At 44.7% G+C, this 24,357-nt stretch overlaps 1 protein-coding gene across 2 annotated transcripts in view; it reads right to left on the bottom strand.

Annotated features, from left to right (window-relative positions):
- Positions 1–24,357, bottom strand: part of RASAL1 (RAS protein activator like 1) — a 99,425-nt gene that overhangs the window by 43,883 nt on the left and 31,185 nt on the right. For both annotated transcript variants that reach the window (XM_040416663.1, XM_040416660.1), the window contains exons 3-5: positions 15,048–15,161; positions 14,897–14,958; positions 14,079–14,208 (exon numbers count right to left, since the gene is read on the bottom strand). In XM_040416663.1, the coding sequence (XP_040272597.1) occupies positions 14,079–14,208; positions 14,897–14,958; positions 15,048–15,161 (306 nt within the window). The remainder of the gene's footprint in view (positions 1–14,078; positions 14,209–14,896; positions 14,959–15,047; positions 15,162–24,357) is intronic.

Below are 24,357 nucleotides of genomic sequence, written 5' to 3'. Positions count from 1 at the left end.
ACAATGTAAGTCAATGGGGACGGATCCGTTTTTACTGACACAATATGGTGCAATTGAAAACGGATCCGCCTCCCATTGACTTTCAATGTAAGTCAAAACTGATCCGTTTGCATTATCATGAACAAAAAAAAAATGTTCATGGTAATGCAAACGGATCCGTACTGAACGGATACAAGCGTTTGCATTATAGGTGCGGATCCGTCTGTGCAGATACCAGACGGATCCGCACCTAAACGCAGGTGTGAAAGTAGCCTAATTCTATAAACTGTTATGAGTTCTGTGCCAGGACCGCACTATACATGCTCCACAAAATCCTCTCTTAAGATATACGCTTGATATGCCAGCACACAAGCCATGTCACTGGCACACCCTTTGTAAAATGCCACCTCTATTCTCAAAAATCTCCAACCAATCACAACAGTTTTAGACCGTCCTTGTATCTTATTTAACCAGGAAAATATTGCTACAGATGCAGCCGAGCTAAACTTGATAGTTAACACGTTAAGTAAAAATGGCACAAAAAGGTTTATTACCGGTAACTCTTTCAATTTATTTCAGTGGCTTTTGTCACAAGATGGCACGAGATAACACTGTGACATGTGTTATCAGAGTTAATTTTAGCTCGGCTACATCTGTACTTGAAGTCAAATGTTCTCACATGCCAGGTTCATGTATAGTTAAAGTGGACTTGTCACCATTCTCATATTAAATACTTTTATTCTCTATAAAATAGCTATAGAGGGTGCAGAGGTAGCAGTCACTACCAGGCCCAGGAGCCTGAGGGGGCCCAAAGACCCTTGTGCCGCATAACAAGACACTGGTATTATGGAAAGTGCATGCTGGTAAAGTTACACCTCTGACCAGAGGGAAGGGTTTAGGTCAAGAATTTGGCATGGGGGGTTACCGTTTCAATTTTTGCCTCAGGCAGCACAAAGGTTAAGGCCCCTTTACACAAGCAAGTTTTCCGCGCGGGTGCAATGCGTGGCGTAAACGCATAGCACACGCACTGAATCCTGACCCATTCATTTCACTGCAGTCCTATGTAAAACTACAGATGGCACTAGTGCTAATAATGTGGTAGTGTTACCTGCAGTCCTATGTAAAACCACAGGTGACAGTAGTGCTAATAATGTGGTAGTGTTACCTGCAGTCCTATGTAAAACCACAGATGACACTAGTGCTGATGATGTGGTAGTGTTACCTGCAGTCCTATGTAAAACCACAGATGACACTAGTGCTGATAATGTGGTAGTGTTACCCGCAGTCATATGTAAAACCACAGATAACACTAGTGTAGATCATAGGCTTCATGCAAACGGCCCTTGTGCATCCGTTCCGTGCATTGGGGACCACAAATTGCAATCCCCAATGCACGGGCAACGGACCGAGATCCATTCAACTTGAATGTGTCCGTGATCCGTCCGCACCGCAAAAAAATAGAACATTTTTTGCGGTGCAGAGGCATGGACAGAAACACCACAGAAGCACTCCGTAGTGCTTCCCATCCGTGCTTCCGCGGACCCATTCAAATGCCCCGTGTATTGCGGACCCGCCATATGGGGATCCACAACGGCCATGTGCATGAGGCCTTAGAGACACACAGGGGAGCACAAACACACACAGGGACAGACAGACACACACATCATGGCCCTCAGAATACACCCGGATCTGTACTATAAACCCCCTTAATTGCACCACATTCCACTCCACCTGAACCCCACTGCCCCTGAGTGCTCCACCTGCCCCCGCAAGCTCTTGAGCAGAGAAGCATATTGGATGTTCAGTTTGGGCAGCTGTGCACCCAATGGTTTGAACAAGAAATATGATTTCGTTTTACAATATAAATAGTAACTTTTATATGTGATTTTTAATGCATGTAGTGGGTGTTTTGCTGAGGTTCTCCTCCCCCTCAGTCATGTGGTGTGAGTGGATAATCAGCATTAGGTGTTACCATGTTTAAAAGGAAGTTTTTTTTTCTCATTTTTGTATGTCATGATTAAGGACTAAAATTTTACCTGTCTGAAACGCGTAGACCATTGGTGACATGAATATGCTTTTACCACTAAAGAAATAAAAATATAGTTTTTATGGGAAGCTGGATTCTACTCTATTTTTTCACACCTGCCCCCTCATATATGAGCTCCATATGCTGCCCCTCAGCTGCTCCCCATAAAGCTCTGTGTACTCCAGGACTGCAGCACATCCTACCTCACTGGAGCTGCTTGCAGGCACACTCAGCCCCTCCTCCTTCCACAAGCTGCTGCAGTCGGGGTTTGTCAGCACTTCCCACATTTCGGCATGTGACCATGAAGGAGCATGTGACCAGTGACATCACAGACCTCCTTCTAACAACTCCATTCTAGCATAGCATCTACTGAAACTCCATCTACCCTGTTCTGAGTCTTGGGGCCGCCCACCCCAGCAGTGCACATGGCAAAAATTGTCTGCATTGCTGGGGTAAGCTGCCTTAGAATTCAGAACAGGCAGGACACGGCTGCAGGAGTGAGCGGGTACAGTGGGTCCCAGCACTTGCCCGGGTGTGCCGGGTGCCGACCCTGGCCCTGATTGTATGTATTAGCAGTACATCTGGTTCTTGATATGACTTCTTGCCTCTCTCTGCAACACCAAGTAAATTAAAAGAGCAAACTATGGGTGTGATGTCTCACAATGAGGTAGATTATCATAAAAACCATCCTAATTTAAAGGGAGTAATAAAAGTACTGCCGACGTTTAGGCCTTGTTCACATTTCCATGTCAGCATTACGTACGTGAAAAAAGCTTCCTTATTTAATCTGTGAAAATGTTTGTGAAGGATGGCCCATGTGTCCGTTTTTACCCTCCGTGTGTCATCCGTAATCCACGAACGGAGATCAGCTGAAAATGAATTTCAAGAGCATTTTCTATCTGTCTTCCATTAAAGACGCACGCACCACGGATGCCATCCGTGTTGTGTCCATGATTTTCACAAACCCATAGACTTCAATGGGCGTGTTTGGTCCAGATCACGGACCAAAGTAGTGCAAGTCTCCTTGATTTTTTAATAACCCACAGTCAGTAAAAAAAACACTGATGCGGGAACAGACACATTTAAATCAATGGGTACATGTGCTGTCCGTGGAAAATGCGGACAGCACACGTACATGAAAAATCTAAGTGTGGACAGGGCCTTACTAATGCCAGCTAATTATTAGGCAGCGCAAACTTGGACCAGGCATTCACAAGATGCACCGCATCATAAATTTGGTGCATGACAGACACTTTTCTTATTTTAAGCTAATTCCTTAGACTATTTCTTTTCTCCAAAAACTGGCACGCGCCAGTAATAAATCTGGTTCATTTTGTGACTCAAACAAACTTTTAAGAAAAGTCTGGCAGAAAATTTAAATCTATTGATGGATAGTAGGTGATGCCAAATGTCCCTGTGACACCCTGGACTACTACTGCGCAAAAATTAGCCATTTTAACTCCATGCTCAAATAAAGGTGAAAAAAATAGTTTACTAAAGGTGAAGACATGCCCTAAACTTTTAGACATATTTAGTCAGAAATTAGCACAAAGTTTGGTGCAGATCTTAACGGCCTTTTTACATGTACAAATGATCTGGCAGATTATAGGAGGCGAGTGTCTGTATAAATGCTCATTCTCGATAATCTGCCTGTGTGAAAAATGCCATCAATCACTCGATGAACGAGAAAATGCTAATCCATCGGGTGATCGTGTTGTTCCTATGCAGCAGATTGTGCTTTCTAAAGAACGATCCAATAAGCAGGATTAATAATTCTCTATGGAGACAAGCGATCGCTATATCAATTGCTCGTCTCCATACAGTGGAAGTGACTGCGGCATGTAAATGTACCTCTCATCGCTGATTATCTGATATCGAGAGCATCTGCTAAAGCTTATATAAAGCTTATCTTCGTATGAACGCTCATTAGCGATGATCTGGCACTGTAAGGGTGCCTTCACACGCAGCAGATTTTGTGGCAGAAAATTCAGTGACTATTCATTTGAATGGGGGGCATGCACATGGATTTCTACAAGCTCCATTAATGGAACTGATTTTCAGTCGTTGAATTTTCTGCCGCAAAATCTGCTGCGTGCGAAGGCACCCTAATACTGCCGCCAATTACCAGACGAATGAGCTTGTGCTCTGGGTGTGTTCATTTTTCTGGCATATTGAAATGCCTGAAAAAAAGAAAAACTTGTAAAACACTAAATGATGTCACCCCTAAATAAAAACTTGTAAAAAATGCATGAATTTCATGTTCTTTTATGGAAATCGCCCCCCCCCCCCCAAAGGACAATGAATGGACAAACGGATGCACATGGTGAGCTATCGGCATCTTTAGTGGCCCTACTGAAGTGAACGGGTCCTCATCCGACCCACATAAAATGTGGATCGGATGCGGACAAAAAATACGTTCGTGTGCATGAGCCCAAAACCAGGAGTGCAACTTACAGAGAAAAAAGTAATGGAAAGATTTGTTTCTCTTCTGTGTTTTGGTCATAATCCTGGTTTTGACTTAGGCTACATGCACACGACTGTGCAGTTTTTTGCGGTCCGCAAACCGCGGATCCACAAAAAACGGAAACCGCCCATGTGCCTTCCGCAATTTGCGGAACGGAACGGGCGGCCCATTGTAGACATGCCTATTCTTGTCCGCAAAACGGACAAGAATAGGACATGCAATATTTTTTTTGCGGGGCCTCGGAACGGAGCAACGGATGTGGACAGCACACGAAGTGCTGTCCGCACCTTTTGCGGCCCCATTGAAGTGAATGGGTCCGCACCCGAGCCGCAAAAACTGCGGCTCGGATGCGGACCCGAAAAACGGTCGTGTGCATGAGGCCTTACAAATACTGATGAGAAAGCCTAAAGGGGGTTACCTAACCATGTGCAAAGAAAGAGCTTCCCAGCTCTGGGGTTCACAGGAACTAAAAGTACTCTACAGCATCCATTAAAATCTGTCAAGTCAAGTGTTATCATAAAAGGGTCCAAACCTGTGACCTTTAACCTTTTTTTTTTTATGTTAAGGGACACAGATTAGGAGCCCAGGGGTTGTCAGCAACAAAGCTGGACAAGCTTTTTAAAAATACATAGAACGCCCATGTGTTCTGACATTTAGTTAGACCTTATTCTTGTGCTAGAAATAAGGACTAACTATATGTCCGCAATACATTGGTGTTTGTCTACAAGATGCTTGACCCTATTAGTACCTAAAAATGTCCTGAACATCTGAACCTTAATTTGACTACAGACATCAATGAATGCACAATTTTCACTGACTCTTCTGTCAACCATGTTCCTCCATTTCAGGGTTCAGTTAAAAATTTGATCCGTGTGTGAAAAACTTTGGTCTGAGAATGATGTTTATTGCACGCACAACCACTTTCTGACATGGAGCAGCAGAATTCAGCATGGATGACACATGTTTCTAGTGGACAGTGGCGTGGACATATGACCGACTATATATTAGGTGGCAGATTTTTATCATTTAGGTTTGGCCAGATAAACCGATGAGAGGGTATGAGGTTAAAACTGCATCAAACCTGTATTGGAAAACCACTCTTTTCCTCATCTAACATGTTTTACCAACAAAAAATGCAAGAGCATCGAAAACTGCATCAAAACTGCATTGCGGTTTCTCTGGTGTGGTTTTAATGCACTGTGGTTTTTCTGATGCGGTTTTAAAAGCTCTTTAACCACTGCGTGTGAACGTACCCTTAGGCCTCTTTCACACGAGCGTGTCCGTATAAGGTCCGGATGCGTCCCGGTGCATTGCAGCAAACCCGCGCGAGTAGGTACGCAATTGCAGTCAGTTTTGACTGCGATTGCGTTCCGTTGTTCAGATTTTATCGCGCGGGTGCAATGCGTTTTGCACGCGCGTGATAAAAAACTAAATGTGGTGCCCAGACCCGAACTTCTTCACAGAAGTTCAGGTTTGGGTTAGTTGTAGTGTAGATTGTATTATTTCCCCTTATAACATGGTTATAAGGGAAAATAATAGCATTCTGAATACAGAATGCATAGTACAATAGGGCTGGAGGGGTTAAATTTAAAAAAATAATAATTTAACTCACCTTAATCCACTTGTTCGCGCAGCCGACATCTCTTCTGTCTTCATCTGTCAGGAAAAGGACATTTGATGACGTCACTAGGCTCATCACATGGTCATTCACATGATCCATCACCATGGTGATGGATCATGTGATGAGCACAGTGACGTCATCAAAGGTCCTTTTCCTCACAGATGAAGACAGAAGAGATGCCGGCTGCGCGAACAAGTGGATTATGGTGAGTTAAATTATTATTATTATTTTTTTAACCCCTCCAGCCCTATTGTACTATGCATTCTGTATTCAGAATGCTATTATTTTCCCTTTTAACCATGTTATAAGGGAAAATAATAAAGATCAGGTCCCCATCCCAATCGTCACCTAGCAACCGTGCGTGAAAATCGCACCGGATCCGCACTTGCTTGTGGATGCTTGCGATTTTCACGCAACCCCATTCATTGCTATGGGGCCTGCGTTACGTGAAAAACACACAAAGAGGAGCATGCTGCGATTTTCACGCAACGCACAAGTGATGCGTGAAAATCACCGATCGTGTGCACAGCCCCATAGAAATGAATGGGCCCGGATTCAGTGCGGGTGCAATGCGTTCACCTCACGGATTGAACCCACGCGGAAATCTCGCCCGTGTGAAAGGGGCCTTAGGAAACCACATCCTGATACATGTAATTTACTGTTTGGGGGTTTTAGACAAGTCACGAGACATTAAAAGATGAAAGTATTTCACAACTGTCAGAGAAGTTATCCAAAAACATTGTGAATTTGTTGTGTTCACTATAAACATTGGTGTTTTATGTCCAAACACAACACAGTCGAGTAGAAATGAGTTAAAGGTACCTGCGTAAAATATGCACACAGGTATAAAGCTATCATTCTAACATAGTACATACTGCATAATAAAATCTGAGCATAAGAACATAACTATGATATTATTTTCATCCAAGAAATTCCACTTTATGTGCTAGGATGTCTAACTATTGTACTAGTGTACAATGCAAGTGGCTACATAGGTCTTGAGAACTGTGACTATGGGACTGGATGGCTCTACCATAGGTACGAAGGCCACAACCTAAACCAGCTATACAGCCTGGTGTCTGGACATGGTATCTGCCACCAGGAGCAATATTCTTTTGGTTTACATAATGGTTACCTTCAGACAGCGATGGTTTGGGCCCCAGAGATCGGGAGACACTTGCTTGCTACAAGAGGTTGACTTAAAAAAAACGAAATCGGTGGATTTACCACCTGTGCAGCCAGTTCAGCTGTATGGGGGGTCTTCCTAGCTGTAGAGCAGTAGCAAAAGTGCCAAGGCTGCACAGACGGCTGACAGATTGGAGCTTGGTGGGCTCATGGGGTTGAGCTATGTGACAGAGCCAAGTTTAGCAGTGCAATGGGGTAGAGCTTGGGCTACTTTCACACCAGCGTTGTTGTTGGATCCGTCATGGATCAGCAAAAAAGCTTCGGTCATGATAATACAACAATCTGCATCCGTTCTGTACGGATCCGGTTGCATTATCTCTAAAATAGCCAAGACGGATCCGTCAATGGGGGACGGATCAGTTTTTTTTTGTGTCTGAGAAAACGGATCCATCACCATTGATTTACATTGCTCCGCACCACATCGCGGACAGAAAAACGCTTGCAGCGTTATTCTGTCCGCGATGGGCATGCAACCAAACAAAACGGAATGCATTCAGTTCAGTTTTGTCCCTATTGACAATGAATGGGGACAAAACGGAAGCGTGTCCCCCCCCCATTGACGGATCTCAATAGCGGAAAGGGAAAGCACGGATGTGAAAGTAGCCTTAGCAGTGTAATTGAGCCCCCCCCCCCCCCCGAATCTATCTTTGCCTGGGGCCCCAGTAATGCCAAATCTGCCCCTGCTGTTATGGATAGCATTTTGGGCTTTGCACCTGACAGTCAGACTTTGAGACTGTCTAAGGCCCATTTCAATAAATTAGGGAAGGAGGGGTTAAAAAAATAAAATAATAATTTAAACTCACCTCATCCACTTGTTCGCGCAGCCAGGCTTGTCTTCTTTCTTCTCTTTGAGAACCTGGGAGAAAAGGACCTTTGGTGACGTCACTGCGCTCATCACATGGTCCATCACCAGGTGATGGACCATGTGATGAGCGCAGTGACGTCATCAAAGGTCCTTTAGCCAGGTCCTGAAGAAAGAAGAAAGAAGAGGAGATCCCCTACACTGATGCCCTGGATGGGATGAGTTAAATTTGTTTATTATTTTTAAACCCTCAATGGACATTTTACTTTGCATTCTGTATTAAGAATGCTATTATTTTCCCTTATAACCATGTTATAAGGGAAAATAATAAAATCTACAGAACACCTAACCCAAACTTCTGTGAAGAAGTCCGGGTTCAGGTCTGGGTACCAAACATGCCAATTTTTCTCACGCGCGTGCAAAACGCATTAAAACGCTTTGCACTCACGCTGAAAAATCGTGCATTTTCCCGCAACACACCAGCATCCTATCCGGGCCTCACACACGACGCCCGTGTGAAAGAGGCCTAGGGGCTCATGCAGATCCCGAAAACATGTATACTGGTTGAGTGCATACTGCCAATTTTTTTTTTTTTTTATCCTGCAAAAATGTCCTAGTCTTGTGCGCCAAACGGACAAGAATAGGACATGTTCTATCTTTTTGCGGGGCTACAGAACGGACTTGCGGATGCGGAAAACACATGGCTAAATAGGTCTTGAGAACTGTGACTATGGGACTGGATGGCTCTACCATAGATCTATCTTTGGCCACTTGCTGGCCACATCTTTTGCGGCCCCATTGACATGAATGGGTCCGCATCTGATCCGCAAAAAACGTGGATCAGATGCGGACTGAAAATATGGCTGTGTGAATGAGTCCTAACAGAGAAGGGTCCTGAAGAGGAGACACAAGCATAACAGGTGACTTAAAGGATAACTGTGATTTTTTATTTTTTTTTGGAGTATTGGATTGTGGTGATTAATATCTCCTTGGTGGCCCTATTTAAACTTTTCACTGTGTATTCAATTACCCCTTAATTCAACAGTTTAGCTCCCTCTACTGCCTACTTTTACCTCTGCTTAAATACAGGTTGCTATGCAGGTCCTCTATCTGTTGAAGGACGGAGCAGAAGCAGGCTGGTGCAAGGTCACATTACTGACAGCCAGGGACTGTAGGTAAATGATTAAAGCCAGGTCCTCCCCAGCAGCTGATAACAGTGCCTGGGCTGTGTGCACTTCTCCCTGTCCCTGCGCTTGGCAGATGCTCCCTCATTTAGCAGAGCTGGAGGATGCAGAGTTGGAGCAGCGCAGACCAGGGAAGGGAGATCTGCCGTCTGCTCAGTGTAGAAATGAAAGCAACATGTGGTAAGAGGACCCCTCTGTGCTGCAGGAGATGAACCCTTTAGGGGGGTTGGCTCTGGTTACTGACACTTTTGGGGGGCTATTGTTACTGGCTAGTGAGGTCAGGCGGGATTAGCCTCAGGGTGAGGGCAGTGGCGGCCATCTTAACTGAATAGTGAAATTACATTTTTATGCAGACTGGTTGCTAAGGGCTGAATCTTATTAAATATGGGGTAAGTCAGTCTAATAGTAACTGATTCTGGAATATCATGTTATTAGCAACTACATATATGAAAATTGAAATTAGGGTCTAAATGTGACAGTTATCCTTTAAGAGAAAATACCCTTCACTCAATAGCTTCGAGGTTAGGGTGTGGTGAAGTTCGAATAAATCCTCTTTGTATTTAATATTCAGATTCACTGATTCTCAGGAAGTGCATCTAAAGAAGAATCTGCTCTCTGTTGCAAATCTTTAGAGGACGTTTAAAGGGAATGTGTCATCAGAAAATAAGCTATTGTTTACATTATGGAGCACAGTTATTAAGACCGGCATTTTAAATGTAAGACAGCTTCCTTGCTGTCTTACATTTAGACCATTTTCTACGCCTAAACCAGTCCCTTTCCCCACCCATGCCATGCCCACTTTTTTTAGACACGGCGTGACTGGGGAGAAGTTGCAGATTGCGGTGCAACTATCTGCTGCGCCGCAATCTGCGCCTAAAATACACCTAATATAGGCGTATTTCAGCTTAAAAAATGACCCCCTTTCTTTTTATGTCAAATATATTTTTTAATCATTTTTAGTGATCTTATTTTTAATTCTCCATGTCACTATCTACCGTATATTTAAACAAAAAAACATAAAATCTTACAGTTTTCGCACTGGCCACTAGACCTAATAATAGGCGCCACTTCTTTGATAGTACAGATCACTTTACTGCAGATATCTGCATATCATTACAGACAGTATTAGAATGGCAGATAAAACCTCTGTGTATAGATAAGGCCTCTTGCACACGACCGTATGGCTTTCTCAGTATTTTGCGGTACGCAAAAAACGGATCCACAAAACATACGGATGACGTCCGTGTGCATTCTGTTTTTTGCGGAACGGAACAGCTGGCCCCTGATAGAACAGTACTATCCTTGTCCGTTATGCGGACAATAATAGGACATGTTCTATCTTTGAACGTAATGGAGAAACTGAAATGGAAGGCATACGGAGTAACTTCTGTTTTTTTTGCGGATCCATTGAAATTAATGGTTCCGTATACGGTACTCAAATACGGAACGTAAACGGAAAAAAAAAAGGCCTAACACAGGATCCACATTTCACAACAGGTGACAGTCAAAGCGTATCTACTCCCTCCTAACCTCTGCACAAGTCACAGACCATGCCTAGAAAACTCTACCATAGAAATCAGTGTGGTCCATTGTGTCTGTGGCCCATTTCGCTGCAGTCTCCCCCTGGTGAAAGGGGTATCTGCAAATGGTTTGTTATTTAATATTATGCAATGTAATGTTACAATATGTATTGTTATGTTGTGTATTGCACCCAGCATAGCTGTGGATGGATGACTCCCAGGGTTAATAATAACGATTCAGCACTGTGCAGGAAGTTGGGTGGAGATCCAGGATCCGCTCCTAGCTCATTTAGTGAGTCTTAGGCCTCTTTCACACGAGCGTGGCGTGTTAGGGCCGGAAAAGATGCGGGTGCGTTGCGGTAAAATACACGAATTTTCTGCGCGAGTGCAAAGCGTTTTAATGCGTTTTGCACCCGCATGAGAAAAATCGGCATGTTTGGTACCCAGACCCAAACCCGGACTTCATCACTGAAGTTCAGGTTTGGGTTAGGTGTGGTGTAGATTTTATTATTTTCCCTTATAACATGGTTATAAGGGAAGATAATAGCATTCTTAATACAGAATGCAAAGTAAATTAGGGATGGAGGGGTTAAAAATAAATAAAAAAGTTAACTTACCTGCTCCATAGCTGCCGGTCTCTGTTCTATCTTCAGGACCTGGCAAAAGACCTGTGGTGACATCACTGTGCTCATCACATGGTCCAATCACATGGTTCATCACCATGGTGAGGGATCATGTGATTGGACCATGTGATGTGACGTCACCACAGGTCCTTAGCCGGCAGCTCAACATTACAGAAGAAGACAGAGATCCGCGACTACGCGATCAAGTGGATTCGGTGAGTTAATTTATTTCTATTTTTAACCCCTCCAGTCCTATTGTACTATGCATTCTGTATTCAGAATGCTATTATTTTCCCTTATAACCATGTTATAAGGGAAAATAATAGAGATCGGGTCCCCAGCCCGATCGTCACCTAGCAACCATGCGTGAAAATCGCACCGCATCCGCACTTGCTTGCGGATGCTTGCGATTTTCACGCGGCCCCATTCACTTCAATGGCGCCTGCGTTGCGTGAAAAACGCAGAATATACAGCATGCTGCGATTTTCACGCAACACACAAGTGATGCGTGAAAATCACAGCTCATGTGCACAGCCCCATAGAAATGAATTGGTCGGTATTCAGTGCGGGTGCAATGCGTTCACCTCACGCATTGCACCCGCGCGGAATACTCGCCCGTGTGAAAGGGGCCTTAGGGCTCGTTTAGGCTACTTTCACACTAGCTATGCTTGAATCCGGCGTGCAATTCCGTCACCGGAACTGCCCGCCGGATCCGGAAAAACGTGTGAAAACTGATTACATTTGAATCCTGATCAGGATTTTGATCACAATGAAAAAATGCATTGGAAAAAACTGATCCGCCATTTATGGACTTTTTTTTCACATTTTTCGGGTTTAACATGCAAAAGCCGGGTCCGGTTTGATGGAACACACGGCGCCGGATCCGGCATTAATGCAAGTCAATGGGAAAAAGGCCGGATCCGGCGTTCAGTCAAAGTGTTCCGGATTTTTGGCCAGAGGTAAAAATACAACATGCTACGGTTTTCTGAAAAGCCTGATCAGTCAAAAAGACTGAACTGAAGACATCCTGACGCATCCTGAACGGATTACTCTCCATTCAGAATGCATGGGGATAAAACTGATCAGTTCTTTTCCGGATTTGAGTTCCTAGGACGGAACTCAGGGCCGGAAAAGAAAAACGCTAGTGTGAAAGTATCCTTACACGAACACATAAAACCCGTGTCCGTGCTGTGGACCGCAAATTGCAGTCCGCAATGCATGGGCACCGTCCATGAAGCAGGCGCATGGGGATCACAGACCCATTCACTTGAATGGGTCCGCGATCCTTCCATTCCGCAAAAAGATAGAGCAAGTTCTATCTTTTTGCGGTGCGGAAGCACGGAACGGAACCCCAGAAAGCACTCCGTAGTGCTTCCGTAGTGTTCCGTTCAGTTCTTCCGTTCCTCAGGAGAGAGTTCAGTGAGAGAGGGAGAGGAAGCTGTTGCCTCATTCTCCCTCTTTTAAGGCCCAAGAAAGCTAAAGAGACTATCAGATCTCTGCATGAATCACAGAAAAGGAGAAAGACAAAGGAGAGAAAGAGGAGAACGTGGAATAAGCACGGCCAAGTATATGAGTCAGTAAGGTAATATGCGAATACAACCATTCAGACATTACTGCTGTGAGGTACACTGTTAAGACACCCTTCACACCTGGATACTTCCTGACCAGATGTGTCTTCAAAACTCTGTGTCCTGCAGTGGACACTACATCCATTACTGCTAAGGTACTGTTGCCCACCATAGATTCTACTGAGATAGACTTTAGCAAGATAGGAAAGAGGGCCATACCTCCCATTCTTGCCTAAATCCATACACTGCTATCTGGCAGAGAATTGCACTGTGTACAGTTGGAACTGCCGTTTGCTATATTTGTATGTACCCCAACTCCCATTTTACACCTGAGTAAAGAGAGATGTTTATGCTTCTATCTGTAGCCTGGTTTCCTGACTCCTACACCATACGTTGGCCATTGAATTCTACACCCCTTGCCTTGCACCCATACATGCACCTAACATCAAGGGCACTGCAGCTACCATTGGGTAAAAGCCCTAGAAACAGGGTGCGCCCTGAGGGAATAAAGGGTGAGTCCTCCTTTCATCTGATGGCCCTAAGCAGCAAAGGTGAGAGGTCAGCCGCCATAACTGATTGTGACAGCTAGAGCCACCACCACTCCCATCCTTCACTTTGGCTCCTCATGGGCTTGCTGCATAAAGCAGTTTTTTAAATTCTCTCTAAATGCTGTTAAGAACACTTCAGGCAAGATGGCCATCCCTTATTGGTTTTCAGGAAATAGAATAAAAAAATCTGCAATCATAAAATAAACACAGACGAGGAAAAAAGGATATGCGTTGCTATATGGTTGCAACTGGCAGAAAAAATTTCAGTGACGCATTCCCTTTAAATATTATTGCGATGGGAAACCCATTGGTCTGACCTTCACCAATCAGACCCTTATCACACATCCTGTGAATAGGTGATACGCGGGCATTCTGGGACAATCCTTGTAAACAGTGCCAACATTTTTATGACATTACCTAATGACCTGCTCAGGGCTTCTCAACCTTACCAGCCCAAAACATGGAGATGACTGGGCTTCACCATAGTCCATGCAATTTTTTTTTTGAAAATTACCTCCATTAATTGAACATTTGTATTGGTAATCCATAATAATGTACCTGGCTTCCAGGACATGGCAGTGCAGGTTGCTCTTGTGCTGGTCTTGCATTATGTGCAGCTCAAGGTAAATCTCTCCCTGGACTTCTTCATCTGGGTTCACATGGCTCAGGTTAATCCAGCAGTCAATACCTAAAAAGAGCATCAAAGCGAATCGCAAAGGCAGCACCCTAGTGCAAATTCCTCCACAGCCAGTCACCTGCTGGGTACAGTCCAACTGGCCCACACTATACTGTAAGCTCATAGAAAAGCAAGTTGTTGATAGAACACAGACTCCAGTGTGGATATGCAAAAAGCATACTTGAAAAGGGCTGTGAGGCTAAAATTTCACATGATGTTGGATTAAAAAAAAAAATGCTTTTTTGCATATCCACAATGGAGTCCATGTGCTCTTAAATGAAATTACTGACTATGGACCTGCTAAGGTACGCACATCTCCTGAATGCATTGGAAGCAAAAGACCGAAAAAAGACTGTAGTCTTGCCTGAAATCGTAGGTGCTCATTTTGTGAGTCCTCTGTCTCATCACATCAGTTGGTACTTTGCAGTATTGTAGAAGTGAAGGAAACATGTGTAAAAATGATGAAAAGCCCCAAAACGTTACGTTGGTAGGTGTGTGGAACCTAGAGGAACATCGCTAAGTAGATCATGTTGCTTAAGTATTGTTGAGTCCAGAGAGGTGAATAGTTTCTCTGGAGGATGTCTTGCGCAGCCTTTCCTCTAAATGTTTCAACAGTTCTTTTTGTGTGTTTAGGTCATACTTGTCTTAGTTAGGTCCAAGGGCACCATTAGATTTGTGGGCACCATTACAATATGCTTACCGCGTGGTTGTAATGCAATGTATTCTTTACTGAGTGATATCTTGCCAATTACATCGTCATGTCTATAAGAAAGGAAAACTGAGTTTAGGATGACGTAACAAGGCAGGAATGTGAAGACATGGACGGGAGCGCAAGAACATATGAATCTCACCCAATTGTGTCTTCATCCATCACATAGAAAGAGAGGGTATGGAAACCAAGGGGAAGGTGCAGGGTGAACTCTTCACCCCAAAATGGGTTCAAGTCCCTCCATACAGTGGCTGTTCTGTAAGTGAGTAAAACATTACATTGTGAAACGTGCACCAGTACGCAGGGGCGTAACTACCATAGCGGCAGACCATAGGACTGCTATGGGGCCCAGGACAAGAGGGGGCCCAGTTGGGATCATCTCCTCTTCTACTGGAGGTGAAAACTTAGTCAGAACTCTACCCTCTAACTTCTAAGGCCCCATGCAGACGAGCGTGTCCGGATTAGGTCTGGATGCGTCCCGGGTGCATTGCGGCAAACCCGTGCGAGTAGGTACGCAATTGCAGTCAGTTTTGACTGCGATTGCGTTCCGTTGTTCAGTTTTTATCGCGCGGGTGCAATGCGTTTTGCACGCGCGTGATAAAAAACTGAATGTGGTACCCAGACCCGAACTTCTTCACTGAAGTTCAGGTTTGGGTTCGGTGTTGTGTAGATGTAATTATTTTCCCTTATAACATGGTTATAAGGGAAAATAATAGCATTCATTAATACAGAATGCTTAGTACAAGGTCAATTGAGGGTTAAAAAAAATTAACTCACCTCCTCCAATTGATCGCGTAGCTGCCGATCTCCTGTTCTTTCTTCAGGACCTGTCAAAGGACCTGTGGTGACGTCACTGAGCTCAGCACATGGTCCAATCACATGGTCCATCACCACGGTGATGGACCATGTGATTGGACCATGTGATGTGACATCACCACAGGTCCTTTAGCCGGCAGCTCATGATTAAAGAAGTAAGAAGAGATCGGCAACTACCCGATCAAGAGGAGGAGGTGAGTTAATTTTTATTTATTTTTAACCCTCAATTGACCTTCTACTAAGCATTCTGTATTAAAGAATGCTATTATTTTCCCTTATAACCATGTTATAAGGGAAAATAATACAGTGAATAGACTGTCATCTTAGCAACCATGCGTGAAAATCGCACCGCATCCGCACTTGCTTGCGGATGCTTGCGATTTTTTTACGCAGACCCATTCACTTCTATTGGTCCTGCGTTGCGTGGAGAACGCACAATATAGAGCATGCTGCGATTTTCACGCAACGCACAAGTGATGAGTGAAAATCACCGCTCATGTGCACAGCCCCATAGAAATGAATAGGTCCGGATTCAGTGCGGGTGCAATGCGCTAACCTCACGCATTGCACCCGCTCAGAAAACTCGCCCGTGTGAAAGGGGTCTAAAGGAACAACTTTTAGCAAATGAAGCAGTGACAAAATGGCCCAAGGGTCAGTGAAAAGGGTTTAGGCGTATACCCTTCTGTCCTGTGTGGGGGGGGGGGGGGGGGGGGGGCTGCTTTGATCCTTGATATGGGGCCCTTACTTCTCTATGTATGCCACTGCCAGTACGGTATATTTCTGACTTGCCTAGATGTCATTTAAACATAGTTTCACTTATCATATGAGTAAACAACGACATTAATGGAGGAGGGTAATAATAATGCAATAAATGAATAATGAGCACAGCAAAGAAACTGGCAAAACCTTTACTTATACTCCTGCAAATCAGCAAAACAAAAATAGACGATTTCAATAGGAGAGGAAGCTACTGATTTGCCACTTTATTACCTTAAAGTGGACATCCACTGAAAATGATCATCAGCTATGTCATAGATACATGTGTCTAGATCATGATGCCGTAGTCTGGGACCTCCACTAGGGGTTCAATACAGCACTCACACGCCAGTTTCACATGAGCGTGTGTGGTCCTGGAAATTTGGTCTGTGTGACCGCCGCTATGATGCAGTCAGTTCGGGCCACTTTGGATAACCAACCCCATACCACATAAAAGGTCTATCCATGGTGAACATTTCATTATTACTGGCTCCCAACAGAACCGCCACTTATTTTACTTCCGGAAAACTGGATCTGCTGCTAACGTCCTAGTACTAGATACCACAGGGCGCCTTCAGAGATCCTCGGAAGTCCATGGCTCAACAGGTGAGAGATGCTTTGCTGGCAAGAGACAGTGTTAGTGGTTTTAATGTTATGGTGGATTGGTGTATATATACACTGCTCAAAAAAATAAAGGGAACACAAAAATAACACATCCTAGATCTGAATTAATTAAATATTCTTCTGAAATACTTTGTTCTTTACATAGTTGAATGTGCTGACAACAAAATCACACAAAAATAAAAAAATGGAAATCAAATTTTTCAACCCATGGAGGTCTGGATTTGGAGTCACACTCAAAATTAAAGTGGAAAAACACACTACAGGCTGATCCAACATTGATGTAATGTCCTTAAAACAAGTCAAAATGAGGCTCAGTAGTGTGTGTGGCCTCCACAAGCCTGTATGACCTCCCTACAACGCCTGTGCATGCTCCTGATGAGGTGGCGGACGGTATCCTGAGGGATCTCCTCCCAGACCTGGACTAAAGCATCTGCCAACTCCTGGACAGTCTGAGGTGCAACGTGACGTTGGTGGATAGAGCGAGACATGATGTCCCAGATGTGCTCAATTGGATTCAGGTCTGGGGAACGGGCGGGCCAGTCCATAGCATCAATGCCTTTGTCTTGCAGGAACTGCTGACACACTCCAGCCACATGAGGTCTAACATTGTCTTGCATTAGGAGGAACCCAGGGCCAACCGCACCAGCATATGGTCTCAAAAGGGGTCTGAGGATCTAATCTCGGTACCTAATGGCAGTCAGGCTACCTCTGGCGAGCACATGGAGGGGCTGTGCGGCCCTCCAAAGAAATGCCACTCCACACCATTACTGACCCAATGCCAAACCGGTCATGCTGGAGGACGTTGCAGGCAGCAGAACGTTCTCCACAGCGTCTCAAGACTCTGTCACGTCTGTCACATGTGCTCAGTGTGAACCTGCTTTCATCTGTGAAGAGCACAGGGTGCCAGTGGCGAATTTTCCAATCTTGGTGTTCTCTGGCATATGCCAAACGTCCTGCACGGTGTTGGGCTGTAAGCTCAACCCCCACCTGTGGATGTCGGGCCCTCATATCACCCTCATGGAGTCTGTTTCTGACCGTTTGAGCAGACACATGCACATTTGTGGCCTGCTGGAGGTCATTTTGCAGGGCTCTGGCAGTGCTCCTCCTGTTCCTCCTTGCACAAAGGCGGAGGTAGCGGTCCTGCTGCTGGGTTGTTGCCCTCTTACGGCCTCCTCCACGTCTCCTGATGTACTGACCTGTCTCCTGGTAGCGCCTCCATGCTCTGGACACTACGCTGACAGACACAGCAAACTTTCTTGCCACAGCTCGCATTGATGTGCCATCCTGGATAAGCTGCACTACATGAGCCACTTGTGTGGGTTGTAGACTCTGTCTCATGCTACCACTAGAGTGAAAGCACCGCCAGCATTCAAAAGTGACCAAAACATCAGCCAGGAAGCATAGGAACTGAGAAGTGGTCTGTGGTCACCACCTGCAGAACCACTCCTTTATTGGGGGTGTCTTGCTAATTGCCTATAATTTCCACCTGTTGTCTATCCCATTTGCACAACAGCATGTGAAATTGATTGTCACTCAGTGTTGCTTCCTAAGTGGACAGTTTGATTTCACAGAAGTGTGATTGACTTGGAGTTACATTGTGTTGTTTAAGTGTTCCCTTTATTTTTTTGAGCAGTGTACAAGGGGGTTTGCTACTTTACTGCGAAATGCCATCTAGCAAAATCTAATAGATAATGGTGTAAAGAAAAACTGGCTTAGTTGCCCATATCAACCAATCAGATTCCACCTTTCATTTTCCAAAGGAGCTCTGGAAAATGAAAGGTGGAATCTAATTGGTTGCTATGGGCAACTAAGCCAGTTTTCCTGTACATGAGTTTTGATAAATCTACCCCAATATGTATATGCAGCTTTGGGAAAAACACAATTTGAAAAGGGGCTTGTCCATTTAAGTGTGCTCCTGGAGTACCATAAAAAGTTATCTTTAGTGCCACATAAATGAGTGGATCCAGTCACTGAAGACATGCCACAGGGCATACCAAAAACAACACAGCACTGCAGGGGTTAATGCCCTTTCAAGCACCTCCAGTGGCTTTGATGTACCGATACATCAGGGGTGCGATGCATCCCATGGGTATAAGAAGGCTTTACTCCAGCTTAGTAACAGGCTTGGGAAGCACTATAGCTCCCGCCGGTCTCCATGGAAACAGGATGACGGGATGCTGAGAACTCACACTTCATAAGTGAAGGGGGGAGGACATCTTTCACGTTTCCCACACCTCAAGAAACACAAGGGACAAAATGCTACTGTACAGCTATATGGCATGACGCGTCATCTAGGTCAGGAGCAGACAGCAGGGAGCGCTACAGTGGACCGTCCGTCAGGTCCTGCAATGCACATATAGGTAGCATGTATGATGAAAATTCTGCAACTTTCTAATATACTCTATGTTTCAAGTCATCATTTGTAGGATCTCTGTTTGCTCTCAGTGGATGAAAACATTCTTGCATGCACACAGACGATGGAATGAAAACCTGTCTAGATCCAATACATCTCAATGAGCTGGATACAGCCGTATCCAGACTACGCAGAATACTCTCTAAATGCATGTGAAGTGAAGCTCTCCTCTGAATCTGTTAATGTAAGTACAATTGGGGTCATTTGTCAAACTGATGTAGAGTAGAACTGGCTTAGTTGTCCATAGAAACCAATCAGATTCCACTTTTTATTTTTGACAGCTCCTTTGGAAAATGAAAGGTGGAATCTGATTGGTTGCTATGGGCAACTAAACCAGTTCTACTTTACACCTGTTTGATAAATGACCCCATATGTCTCTTAGGGTCCATTCACACATCCGCAATTCTGTTCCGCATTTTGCGGAATGGAATTGCGAGACCCATTCACTTCTATGGGGCCACACAATCTGCTGCCCGGATCCAGAAATGCGGATCTGCACTTCCGATTCAGCATTTCCGTTCCCGAAAAAAATAGAACATGTCCTATTCTTGTCCGCAATTGCGGACAAGATTAGGCATATTCTATTACAGTGCCGGCGATTATGCCGTCCGCAAAATGCGGAACTCACATTGCCGGTGTCCGTGTTTTGCGGATCCGCAAAACACACACACACGGATGTGTGAATGGACCCTAAGAGCTTCTCAGCTGACAGACATATTAGGCTTGTACAGGTTTCTGGCCACCAGAGATCTTGAAATGGTGAGAAACTGAAATATGACGTATATTATAAAGTCGCATAACTTTTCATTGTACACTGGTGAAACTTTATTTACATAAATCTGGAAAAGTCCTCTAATGGTACTTTCACACTTGCGGCAGGACGGATCCGACATGCTGTTCACCATGTCGGATCCGTCCTTCCGCTATTTCGCCGTGCCGCCGGACCGCCGCTCCGTCCCCATTGACTATAATGGGGACGGGGGCGGAGCTCCAGCGCAGCGCGGCGGTGTGCCGCGAAAGCCGCCGGACTAAAAAGTCAATGGGGACGGAGCGGCGATCCGGCGGCACGGCGAAATAGCGGAAGGACGGATCCGACATGGTGAACAGCATGTCCGATCCGTCCTGCCGCAAGTATGAAAGTTCCCTAAGGCTACTTTCACACTCGCCTTTGGTGCGGATCCGTTCAGATAATACAACCGTCTGCATCCGTTCAGAATGGATCCGTTTGTATTATCTTTAACATAGCAAAGACGGATCCGTCTTGAACACCATTTAAAGTCAATGGAGGACGGATCCGTTTTCTATTGTGCCAGATTGTGTCATAGAAAACGGATCCGTCCCCATTGACTTACATTGTGTGTCAGAATCGTTTGTCTCAGTTTTGTCAGACGGACACCAAAACGCTGCCTCCAGAGCGGAATGGAGACGGAACGGAGCCAAACTGATGCCTTCTGAGCGGATCCTTTTCCATTCAGAATGCATTAGGGCAAAACTGATCCGTTTTGGACCGCTTGTGAGAGCCCTGAACGGATCTCACAAATGGAAAGCCAAAATGCCAGTGTGAAAGTAGCCTAAAGGGGAAGTGCAGGATTTTGATATTGATGGTCTATCTTCAGGATAGGTCATCAATATCTGATTGGTGGGGGTGTGACTCCCGGCACCTCTGCTGATCAGCTGTTTGAGGAGGCTATGGGGCTCTGGTGAGCGCTGACGCCTCTTCCTAGGTCAGTGATGTCATGTTCATCAGTCACATGACCAAAGAGTAGCTCAGTCCCATTCAAGTGAATGGGCCTGAGTTGCAATACAAGGAATGGCTGCGGTTCAGTGTACAGCGCTGAGCTTGATAAGCTGTGATGCGGCCACAGTGCATACTGGAGAACTGCAGCTCTTCAAACAGCTGATTGGCGGGGTGCCAGGAGTCAGACCCTCACTGATCAGAAGTTGATGACCTCTCCTGAGGATAGACCATCAATATCAAAATTCTCGAAAAACCCTTTAACCACTATCTTGTACGTCATCTATGCAGGATAGACAAGAGGGCATATCCTCATCTCACTTGATACAGTAGATTACATTATGTATGCACATGTCCATGCATATAATTTACCAGTGATGACTTCCATTAATTACGTGTAGGGACTCCGCACAGACAAAAAGCACTGAACTGTGGGACACTTTGCTGTAAAATGACTGCAGTCTGAAAAATCTGGTGTCTAGGGGCCAATTAGCACTGCCAGCCTCCATCTTGTCTTCGGTTTCTAACAGGACAGTTATAAAAAAATTCAAACCGTAAGGTTTATTTTGTTGGATGAATGGCAATCCTTTTAATAACTAATTCAGCTCTCCATGTATTACTTCTATGTTCCAGATATTTCTTTTTCGCCTCATGAATTTCTGTATTCAATGTTGCTTATGCAAACCTAATCTATATAGTGATTGCCAGATCTTCATGGGTGTCTGCTCTTAGGTAGAAAAATGAATTTGTTATGTTGGATTTTTTTTTGGGCCAATTCATTTACCACACTTTCTCTCCTCCCTTTACCACTGGAACAACTGGAATTCCTGTCTAGCTGTAGAAAGGAAAGTGTTAAAAGAGCATTGCAATTTTTCTGAAATGTATATATATATATATATATATATATATATATATATACTTGAGGTTTAATACACCCAGTTTCTTGCCATCTCAAAAAATCTACCAATACAGCCTCCATAATTTTTAAATGGAAGAAGTTTGGAACCATTAGGACTCTTCCTACAGCTGACCGCCTGGCTAAATTGAGCAATCAATGGAGAAGGACCTTGGTCATGTAGGTAACCAAGAACATAATGGTCACTCTGGCTGTGAGAAGAACCACCATCTTTTGCAGCACTCCAGCAATCAGGCCTTATGGTAGAATGACCAGATAGAAGCCACTTCTCGGTAAAAGGCACATGACAGTTGTCACAGGGCGCCGGCGATGTGCTTCGCCTCTCCTGCGCCGCCGGCGCCCTGATCGGACACGGAGGCAGGCACGCACTCCGCGTCCGTGTCCGATCAGATGTTTTTTCCACGTCAGAGTTCGAGACTCTTCCTCCTCATAGACCCTATGACTGCGCTATAGATCTAGTGGCAGGGTCTAGATTTCCCAAGGGGCGTATTTACAACCTTTCTGGTCCAGAGCGTAGCGCTATGAAGGAATATATTAGGGAGAGCCTTAAAAAGTGACATATTCGACCCTCCACCTCCCCCATGGGTGCAGGGTTCTTTTTTGTTAAAAAGAAGGATCGTGGGCTCAGACCCTGTATTGACTACAGAAGGTTGAACAAGATTACCATCAGGAATCAATATTCTATCCTGTTGATTCCTGACTTGTTCAACCAGATTTTGGGAGCATCCTGGTTTTCCAAACTTGATTTGAAAGGGGCGTATAACCTGATACGTATTAAAGGAGATGAGTGGAAAACTGCCTTTAACACTCCAGAGGGGCACTTTGAGTATTTAGTCATGCCATTTGGACTCAGTAATGCCCCGGCAGTTTTTCAAAAATTTATGAACGACATCTTCAGGGAATTTATTGGCATATTTATGATCGTATATCTGGATGATATTTTGATTTTCTCTTCTGATTGGGATTCCCATGTCTCTCATCTCAGACTGGTGCTCGGAATCCTGCGGGAAAAATCAATTGTCGGTCAAATTAGAGAAATGCGTGTTTCGAGTACAGGAGATCCTGTATCTAGGTTATATCCTTACTCCACAATCATTTAAAATGGATCCTAAGAAGGTTCAGGCGATTCAAGACTGGGTGAGACCATCCTCCTTAAAAGCATTACAATGCTTTTTAGGATTCTCTAATTACTATCGTAAGTTTATCAAAAAAAATTCTATAATCGTCAAACCTTTGACCGACCTAACCAAAAAGGGCACGGATCTTGTTAACTGGTCGTCTGAGGCTCTCAAGGCTTTTGAGACTCTTAAGATGTGTTTTCAGAATGCCCCAGTCTTGGTTCAGCCGGATCCAGAGGAACCCTTTGTAGTAGAGGTTGACGCTTCTGAGGATAGGGTGGGGGCTATCCTTTCTCAACCTCACAAATTTAAGACCCTGCGCGTTCTTTTCACGTAAATTCTCTCCCACGGAGAGGAATTATGACATTGGGAACTGCGAACTACTGGCCATCAAATGGGCGTTTGAGGAGTGGAGAGTTTTTTTAGAAGGGGCCAAACATTGTGTCACGGTGCTTACTGACCATAAGAATTTAGTGTTCCTTGAAGCCGCTAAACGCCTTAATCCTAGGCAAGCCAGATGGGCCCTGTTTTTCACACGATTTAATTTCTCTATTACTTTTAGGCCAGAAAGTAAGAACGTCAAGGCGGACGCCTTGTCCCGAAGCTTTCGTGCCTTCCAGCCTCCTGACACCCCTCCTGAACCCATCTTGCCGACTAATATCATTTTGGCATCAGTATCTGCAGACCTCTCTTCTGAAATCGCTTCAGCACAACATCTTGCCCCTGCACGGGCAGCATCAGATAAGTTATTTGTACCTGGGCTTTTGGGTGAGTGCCATGACTATGTTTTATGCGGTCATCCCGGTATCAATGCCACTAAGGAACTCGTGTCTAGGTCCTTTTGGTGGCCCACATTATCTAGAGACGTCCGTTCTTATGTGTCTGCTTGTGAGGTATGTGCCAGATCTAAAACTCAGAGAACGCGTCCTGCTGGTGAATTACGACCCCTACCCATTCCATGCATGCCATGGTCACATATTTCCATGGACTTTATTACCGACTTGCCAACTTCCGAGGGGAAGTCAGTGGTTTGGGTAGTGGTCGACCGATTTAGTAAAATGGTGCACTTCGTCC

Source organism: Bufo bufo, chromosome 2 (genome assembly GCF_905171765.1).
Source record: "Bufo bufo chromosome 2, aBufBuf1.1, whole genome shotgun sequence".
In the NCBI taxonomy this organism is placed as follows: domain Eukaryota; kingdom Metazoa; phylum Chordata; class Amphibia; order Anura; family Bufonidae; genus Bufo; species Bufo bufo.
Note: the sequence above shows the minus strand (reverse complement) of the source record. Positions and strands in the feature narration are given on the sequence as shown.